Source organism: Varanus komodoensis, unplaced genomic scaffold (genome assembly GCF_004798865.1).
Source record: "Varanus komodoensis strain SLA01 unplaced genomic scaffold, ASM479886v1 scaffold101, whole genome shotgun sequence".
NCBI lineage: Eukaryota > Metazoa > Chordata > Lepidosauria > Squamata > Varanidae > Varanus > Varanus komodoensis.
The window spans coordinates 127,300-137,166 of record NW_025335275.1 but is presented as its reverse complement, the minus strand read 5'-3'; the positions used below and the strand labels follow the sequence as shown (position 1 = coordinate 137,166).

At 45.0% G+C, this 9,867-nt stretch overlaps 1 protein-coding gene across 1 annotated transcript; it reads left to right on the top strand.

Annotated features, from left to right (window-relative positions):
* On the top strand, nt 1-8,508 carry LOC123017767 (galactose-3-O-sulfotransferase 3-like). The gene is made up of 2 exons (XM_044419330.1): nt 1-384; nt 7,350-8,508. Exons 1-2 carry the CDS (start codon nt 281-283, stop codon nt 8,506-8,508), a joined length of 1,263 nt encoding a protein of 420 aa, XP_044275265.1. The 5' UTR covers nt 1-280.
* Nucleotides 8,509-9,867: the final 1,359 nt, after the last annotated feature.

Below are 9,867 nucleotides of genomic sequence, written 5' to 3'. Positions count from 1 at the left end.
GTGTTCCTGTTGGTGCCTGGCATGTAGCAGTTGCTCTCTTGAGGTCATCAGACTGAAGCTTCGGCACCTCCATCTGTTTGTTTGGCTTCTTTATGTCTGTTAATGGCATGTGGAGGTTCTGAGCCGCTTTAGGGAGGTGAGATGAGGCAAGGCACCCATCGCCTGAGAGGCTTAAGTGGCTACTCAAAGCTTTAATTTGGTGGCTGTTGGAAGGACGGTCTTCCTGGTTCCTGATTTCCAACAGGAGTGCTGCTGCTGTCCTGGACACCTGGCTCTGAAAATGCACCTCTTCTGCCTCTCGGTCACCATCTGGAAGCATCGGTCCTGCCTGTTGGCTGCCATCTTCCTGGTCTTGCTGTTGCTCCTCAGGCAGCTCACAAAGCAGTGAGTATTGGCTAGGACTGGGAGGGGCTTTTGTGGGCGTTTTTGCGGAAGAACTGCTGTGCTCCTTGCAAGACGATCGCTCACAGCCATTTCGGAAGCCTGGGCTTCTAGCCAGGCAAGGAAGAGTTGTCTTTGACCAGGTGCTGAACACTCTTCCCTCTCCACCGGATGGCCACAAGCAGTGCCCTTGAATTTGGGCCAAGGACAAAAGGCTGCCAGCTTCCAAAAATGGCTTCCAGCTCAGACAGTATATACCCTGGGGAAGGCCTTAGCAGAAAAAAAGTCTTGGCACAGACAGCTGCTCTTCAAAAGTAACCCCCTTTAAAATGTTTGTGGCTTTCAGTGTTCATGTGTGTAAGAAGCTGGGGGTTTGTAAGCTGTCATTCTTTTAAATGACTGTACAATCCATTTCTGGTGCAGATGTGGGAAACTGGCAGTTGTTGACCCAGAAGGACAGTAAGAGGGTCTTTTGATAGAGCATAGTCATCTTAGACAGCTAAGAGCCCTCCTACCTTCAGCAACATTCTCTTTTTGGGAAGCTAATAGAACCAATGGAGCTTCTAAACACTACCTTCATAGAATTGTAGAGTTGGAAGGGGCCATGAAGGCCATCAGGTCCAACTCTCTGAATGCAAATGCAGCCAGCATGTGCCATAATGAGAATGCCAGACTTGTGCTATCTCTACTCCATCCATTTCTTGTGATGTCTGCACTAGTACCCTGAGAGCAGAAGGCCCTGAGTGGCAGGCAGAAGCAGCTGGCACTGGAAAATAAGTTCCGTAGCCAGGATAATGCATACCTCACCCTTGGCCTTGGCAGACTTTCCCCTTGCATTTCTAGTTACTGGTAAAAGGGTATTAAAAGAGTTGCTCCAGCTTAACCCCTGTGCCCACTTCCTATCCACTGATGGAGAAGAGCTAGTGATTGCCACCACCCTTTAACCCAGATGTTCAGTTTATAGGATCTACGTAAAATTTCACTATAGCCCCAAGCTCCACCAACCAGGGCCAGGTGCAAAAGGCAGAGATTTGAAACAGGGTGCATCCCTCCCAGGTTGCTTTCAGCTACAAAACAGAATTCTCAGTCCTTTCATAGAAAAATCCATAGAAAAATAATAGAAAATTATTAAGAAAAAATAAGCTCTCTTAATTTCAGCAGCCAAATCTAGGTGAGAAGTTGCTATTGGTTGAACAGTCAAGGAGTCAGGAATCTCTGCCAATCTACAGTAAATCATACAGATCAGCTGGTGGGTCCTGATCTATTTTCTACTCACCCCTTCTCTAATCAACCAGCAGATAAGCACAGTCACAGGATGAACTTATTACAACTCTAAAAAAGGGGTTTCCTATAGCAGGAAAAAAATTCTAGGTTTCTTATTGAACACATACAAAGAACCTCAAGCTGCAGTCATAGAATAGAGTTGGGAGGAGCCAAAGGATCATTGGGTCCAACCCCCTGCTCAGCGCAGGACACCAAGTTAAGCCAGATGGCTGCCCAGTCGCATCTTGACTGCCTCCAGTGTGGGAGAGCCCACAACCTCCTGGGGCAATTGGTTCCATTGTCCTACCGCCCTATTAGCTCTAATAGACTGGAAGTTCTTCCTGATGTTCAGGCCAAATCTGGCTTCTTGCAACCTGAGCCCATTATTCCATGTCCTGCTGGGATGATCAAGAAGTCTTTTCCTTCCTCTTTGTGACAGAATAGGACTGTTCGAGTACTTGAAAGTCTACCTCCTCTCAGTCTTCGTGAGTCTAAATATACGCAGCTCTTTCCATCTCTTCTCACAGGGCTCTGTCCAGTGCCCAGCTCATCCTTGCTGCCCTCCTCTGAACTTTTTCCAGCTTCTCTGCATCTTCCTTAAACTGTGGTGCTCAGAACTGGACAGTACTCCAGATGAGACAGAGGTAACTTGTACCCAGGGCTGATTAGTGGGGAACTAGTACTTCGCGTGATCTGGAAATGATACTTCTGTTAATGCAGCCCAAAGCAGCATTTGCTCTTGTTGCATCCACATCACCTTCATCTTGTGATCCAGAATTCCAAGATCCTTCTCATGTGCAGTACGGTTGGGCCAGCTATCCCCCATCTTGCAACAGTGCATTCGGGGGTTTTTCCTCCTAGGTACAGAACTTGGCATTTTCCCCTGTTTAATTCTGTTGCTTTCACTCCGGCATTCCAACCTGTCAAGATCATCTTGAATCTTGTTTCTGTCTTCTGGGGTATTAGCTATCCCACCCAGTTTTGTATGATCTGCAGATCTGATCATTGTTCCCTGCACTTCCTCATCCAAATAATTAATAAAATGTTGATGAGCACTGGGTCCATGTCTGAACCCTGCAGTACCCCATGAGTTTCCTTTCCCCATTTGAGAAGGTGCCATTGATGTTTCCAGTTTAATGCATGCACCGTATTGCCATCACAAGTGGATGTGGACAGGACTGGAGAATATGCATAACAGCAAAGGATGTTTCAAGTGCCAGATAATTCTTCATAAGAATATAGCTAAGGTTGTCAGTGGCAATACTCATCTCTGACAGTGGACCGAAACCACAAAGTGGTCCTATCACATAAAACAAGGGCCCAAGGCACTTGTGAGGGCCTACAGATAGGCTTCTATAACAAAAGACTAAAATGAAGCTTCCCCCAGTGCAGCGGTTTCAAAAGGTGCAGCCTTCTATCATGCAAACTAAGATGGCCACAGTCATTCAACCATGGAGTTGTCTTCATAGGCCAGAGCACTCGTTGGGTGATTTCCTGTTGTGTGGCATCCTCAGAAACCAGCTATTAGATGATTATGGCTTTGTGCTGCAAGTTACCTCTGGCACCCAAATATAGCATGCAGGCAGCTAAAGAGGGGTCTCAGTCTTGAAACTGCGTTATTTAGAAAAATGAATGTGAAGTTAGAGTGGCACTTTTAAAATAACAGAACACGCTGCAGAACTGCACTTGTTTCCTGCTCCAAAGAGCAGCATCACACACAGCAGTCCACCCCTACAGCCAGATGCTTTTGACTACAGTCCATATGCTCCTGCATGGCCAATAGTCAGAAAGGACAAGATGGGAGTAGTAGTCAAAAATGGCTAAAGAGTGCTTCCACTTTACTTTTCCTTTATACTGTAGTTTTAACCATACAAACCTTTATACTGTGTTTTTTAAATAATCACTGTTTTCCATTGTAATGATCCACCCACAGAGCTTTGGCTATTACCTGGTATAAAAAGGCGGTGTGTGTGTGTGTGTGTGTGTGTGTGTGTGTGTGTGTGTGCGCACGTAAAAAAACCCCATGTGCTTGAACCTGTTGCGGTTTATGTACCTGCAGCTCCCTCTGGAAGCTGTGCTTTAAAGTTAGGGTTTTTTCCCTTTTGCTTGGTTCAAGTACATAGAGTCATAGGGCAAATGACCTAATTTTCCTCTAAAGATATAGGAAAATCAACCACCAGGAAATGAGCATTCATGGTGGCTAATGTTACCTCACATATTCTTCAGTGGACCTCACTCAAAGCCATTTTATTTATGACGCACAACGGGGTGGTGCTGGTTGACCGTACCACATCAGACGGCTGAACTGGGGGCAGGAGAAAATCCTGTTTTTGAATGTACCCAGCCCACCCACTAAACCTCTGCCCTTGCTGTGTTCATTCATCATATCTGCTGCAGCATTCCTGCATCATTACACCATCTATGTGAAGGGCACAACATTGATCTGTAAACAGACCTGAGGCAACAGTGATGGCACAGTATAGAAAAGTTTTAAATAAATAAATGTTTTAAATAGATAGATAGATAGATAGATAGATAGATAGATAGATAGATAGATAGATAGATAAAGCAGACTCCCAGAATTGTGCTTTGAAAAGGCACCTTCTTGGATGCATGACTTTACATCCACCAGAGGCCCCATGTGGCACTAATCTTTCACTTGGCTCGCTTATGCACAATGATGCCACCTCAGCAGGATCCTGTTGTCTAACACAGCAGGTTGGCTTAACATTTGTTAAAGTGAAGTAATAGAGCTGGCCATTGAAAAAGGAGACCCTTGTAAGAACATAGACTCAAGCTCCATAGACCTTGCCAGTGCAAAGGTGGGTGGACATCAGCATTAGTATGGCATAACTGACATCAAGCATCCTCATGGTCCTGAAAGTAAACAGACTTCCATCCTTGCCCTTCAACTGGGAGGACAAAGGAGGCAGCTTACAGGCATGATGAGATGCTTTCTGATTATGCAGGAGTAGTGGTGCTGCTGAATTGAATGTAGTCATCTTGCATCTCCAATTTTACCTGTTTCAAAAAAATGCATTGTCTCCCACTGTGGAAAACACTGGTGTGAATTCATAGAATCATAGAATAGAAGAGTTGGAAGGGGCCATGAAGACCATCGGGTCCAACCCCCTGCTGTTGCGGGACACCTGCTGTTGCGGGACACCAAGTTACCCCATCCCACTCAGATGGCTGCCCAGTTTCTTTTTGAATGTCTCTAGTGTGGGAGAGCCCACCACCTCTCTGGGCAGCTGGTTCCACTGTTGTATTGCTCTGACAGTGAGGAAGTTTTTCTTGATGACCAGCCTGAATCTGGGTTGTCACAACTTGGACTGATTATTCCGTGTCCTACACTCTGGCATCAGCAAGAAGAGATCTTGATCTTCCTCTTTGTGACAGCCTCTGAGGTATTTATACAGGGATATCATGTCCCCGCTCAGTCTTCTCTTCTCAAGGCTGAACATGCCCAGTTCCCTCAGTCTATCCTCACAGGGCAGTGTTTCCAAACCCTGGATCATTTTTGTTGCCCTCTGATGGACCCTTTCTAATTTACCTGCATCTTTCTTAAATCTTGGTGCCCAGAATCAGACACAGTATTCTAGATGAGGTCTGACTGGTATATAGGGGAACAACTGCTTCTCATGATTTGGAAGTAATACTTTTGTTAATGCATCCCAAAATAGCATTTGCCCTTTTGGAGGCTGCATTGCATTGCGTTGTTGGCTCTTGTTTAGCCTGTTGCCCACAATGACTCTGAGATCTTTTTCAGTTCTGTTGAGCCACGTATTCCCCATCTTGTATTGATGCATTTGGATTCTTTTGCCTAGGTGGAGGACCTGGCACTTGTCCTTACTGAATCTCATTCTGTTGCTTTTCAGCCCAGTTTATGTTCAAGTTTACCAAGATTGTCCTGGAACTTCATTCTGTCTTCTAGGGTGCTTACTATTCCACCCAGTTTTGTATCAACTGCAAATCTGATTTTCTTTCCTTGTACTTCCTCATTAAAATAATTAATAAAGATGTTGAAGAGCGCTGGGCCCAGGACTGAACACTGTGGCACCCCACCTGCACCAGTTTGAGGAAGTGCCACTGATGAGCACTCTTTGTGTTCGAGTCAGCAGCCAATTTTGGATCCACCTACTAATTTTTCCATCTAGTCCAGTTTGTGCTAATTTTATTATCAGAATGTGGTATGGCACTATGTCGAAAGCTTAGCTAAAGTCTAGGTAGATTATATCACCAGAATTCCCTTTGTTCATTTGGGAGGTTACCCAGTCAAGAAATGAGATTTGATAAATCCATGGTACTCCTCTTAATCACTGCATTTTCTTTGAGATGCTTGTAGATAATTTTTTAAATAATTTTCTCCAGAATTTTTCCAGGGATTGATGTCAGACTAACTGGTCTGTAGTTCCCAAGTTCATCTTTTTTCCCCTTTTGAAGATAGGGACAAGATTAGTCATCTGGTACTCCTCCTGTTTTCCAAGTTGTCTGGCACTTCTGTTTTCCAAGATTTATCGAAGATAATAGCCAGTGGCTCTGAGAGTTCCTCCACTCGCTCTTTTATGACTCAGGGATGGAGTTCATTGGGCCCTGGATTTTTGAAAATATTTATCCATCTAGGTATTCCTTGACCATTTGTCTGTCAATCTTGGGCTGCCATCTCTGACTTCCAGCTTGTACTGCCTCTTGATTACAGATTTCCTTGTGGGAGAAGACTGAAGCAAAGTAGGAATTGAGCTCTTTAGCCTTTTCCTTGTTATCTGTTATCACTCTGTCATCCACTTTAAATGGCAGGACACCCTTCTCTTTCTCTTGTCTTTTGTTCTGGATGTATCTGAAGAAAGTTTTGACTCTGATTGGAATAATGTCATGTGTACCTATGAGCTATCCCTTATTCTGGACAAAATTTACACTTTCCAGAATGGCAGTGGACTTGATAGTACATTTCAAAAGAGTAAAAAAAAAGGGCTATGAAACAGGTTGTGAATGCCTACGTGAGAGGTTGCTAAAACCATGGGACTGGGACTTAGGTGATCTGGGTTCTACTCCCCACTCAGCCATGGAGTAAACCGGGTGACTTTGGGTCAGTCACAGACTCTCAGTCCAACCTGCTTCACAGGGTTGTTTATTATTTATTTATTTATTTATTAAAACATTTCTATGCCGCCCCATTCGCCGAAGCCTCGGGGCGGCTCACAACATTAAGTTAAAATACAAACATTAAGTTAAAACATTAACATACTATTAAGTTAAAATGTTTGTAAAATACAAACATTAAGTTAAAATACAAAAAATAACAATATAAAATAAGTCGCCCTGGCCAGATAAAATCAAATAATGTTAACAATTAAAATGACGCTTAAATAAAAAGGTTGTTGTATGGATAAGATTGAGAGTAGCAGGAGGAAAATGATGTGAGCTACTCTGAGTTCTTTAAAAAAGAAAAATGACAGTTTATGAATCTAATAAATATCAGTGGGGAGCCCTAGGCAAGGAGCAACCCCAGTACATTCCATATAAAGCTGTTATCCAGGTCATATGAAAATCAGGTGAGAAGCTAAAGGAGCGTATGTGTTCATCTGGGGCTGCCTATGGGTATACGGGAGTTGTGGGCCAAATCATCTGGAGTGCACCCATTTGGGGAAGGCTGCTCTCCTCCAAGCCTTGCCATGTAACCCTACTTCGGTGGCTTTCTCTTGCAGAGAGGTGCTGCAGATTAGTCCTGCAGAAGAGCTAGTGAACCTGCAGCGGAAGATGGTGCCTACTCACACTTTGGCTGCCCAGCAGGTGATAGGAAAGTCATACTTTGAGGACCACCAAGGCCTCAGCATAGTCTTTCTGAAGACCCACAAAACAGGCAGCAGCACAGTGCAAAATATCCTTTTCCGGGTCAGTGAACAGCACAACCTGACTGTGGCTTTCCCCCTCTACTCCTACCAGTTTGCTTACCCAGAGCGTTTTTCCAGGGCCTTCGTGGAGGACCTGCCACAAGGAGCTGCTCACTTTGACTTGCTCTGCAGCCACATGAGACTGGATGCTGGGGAAGTACGGGCCCTTATGCCTTCCCCTAGCATCTTCCTTACCATCCTGCGTCACCCCGTGCAAACATTTGAATCTGTCTTCCACTACTACCGCAACATGGTTCCTGCCTTCCAGCCAGTGGCTAATCACTCCAGGCCCCTTCTTGCTTTCCTTGAGGCGTCCGCTCGATATTACAATGCTCAGGACGTGAGCAATGGGCTGGCCAAGAACCCCATGGCTTTTGACCTGGGCCTGGATGCAAGCCAGGAAGAAGAATCAAGCAACCAGTGGCTCAGAGAGCTGGAGAGGCTCAATCAGACTTTCCAGCTGGTGATGATTGCAGAGCATTTTGATGAGTCTCTGCTGCTAGCACGGGAATTATTAGGGCTAGACATGGAAGAGCTAGTTTATGTCAGGCTCAATGTCCGTCATAAGGAGGAAGAAGAGAAGCCGCTATCTAAGGCACTGGCCCAGAAAATCCAGGCTTGGAACTCATTTGATGTGCAGCTCTACAAATTTTTCCAGAGTATTTTCTGGCTCAAGGTGGAGCGCTTTGGCTATCTGCGCATGAAGCGGGAGCTAGATGCCTTCCGGATGCTGCAGCAACAAACTGTGACTAGGTGCTTGACAGGGGAGTCTGTCAGACCGGAGGATGTGGCTGATGACCTGCGTCCTTGGCAGCCAGGCAGTGTCACTATTCTGGGCTATACCCTGAGGCAGAACCTCACCTATGCTCAGCACAGTGCCTGTTTCCGCATGGTCTTACCTGAGCTCCAATATCACACTTACCTTTATTACAGGCAATATGGAAAAGACATGCGCCCTCTCCCTACCAGATAGAGGAGATCCCAGCTATTATTGTGGAGGTGGGCATATAAGAACCAGTCCTGGTCTTTTATCAGTGCCTCCACCCCTTGATTTCAAATGTCTCACCTATTCAATGAAGGAAAGGACCTTCAAAGTTTTGCAAGATACAAAAACAAAAGATCTGATGGCCAAGTCTAAATAAAACCCACAGAAAACCTCTCCTGGAAATACAAAGTGAACACAGAACCAGGAGGGGCAATTTCTAATTTCAGATCTGTATATTAGATCCCTGTAACACATTGTAGAGGTGGAAACATGGCTGATTGGAGACCTTTCTTATGAGTGTTCTTCTTTTAGTACCAAGATTCTGCCACCTCTCCAATAAGCACCACAGCAGTGAAAGAGGGGGCAGCTTCTGATTCCCCGCCTGCCTGCCTGCCATGGGGTCAATATAACAGCTCTGCTCGCTCCAGCACACAGGAGGGCAGGGTGAGACCAGGAGGAGACATAGCTACATGATCTGGGTGTGGAGAGGCATGGTGGAGCTGTTCTAATAAAACCAGGCTGTATCCTGGTCCATCTATTCTTCCCTGTCAGCAACAGGAATAAATACGAGGTGTGCCCAGGAAGTAATGAGAATGAAGTTCCTACACTTGAAAAGGGTTCTGTGAAGGGAGAAACTGGCCAAGGTTGCTTGGGGTGGGGTGCCAGGTATACAGTTGCATTCCAGCCCTGCCAGAGTCGAGACATTCTTTTTGTGACACCCTGTTCAAGGGCCTCACATTAAGAATAATGCAAGCTCGTTTGGGACAGTGGTATGCAATAAAATTGTGGGAAATTGGGTAAAAGTGCATCAGAAATTTTCGAAATGGTGAGGAAACCTTATGGAGAAGTTGCGCAATCATCTGCACAAGTGTACCAATGGCACAAGTTCAGATTGGCTCAACTTGGATTCTTCATCACAACACACCGAGTCACAGTGTCAGAGAGCTTTTGGCTGGAAAACATATCATAGTGCTTCCCCATTCACCCTACAGCCCTGACTTGGCTCCTTGAGACCTTTTCATCTTCCCAAAGATGAAGAATGATTTGAAAGGACACCATTTTGGTAGTGTGGATATCATCCAAAGAGCCATTATGCAGGCTCTGAATGCCATCCCACTTGAAGACTTCCAGGGATGCTATGAAGAATGGAAAAATTGCTGGGACTGATGTGTGTGTTCAGAAGGTGCATACTTTGAATGAGACAGTGTTCAATGGTAAATTTTTTCAATAAAATAATTTTTAAAAATATAATTCTCATCACTTTCTGGACACACCTCATATATATTCTCTCCAAATGGAAGGTTACACTGATACATCAAATCTGGGCTTATATTTAAAAGTTACAAA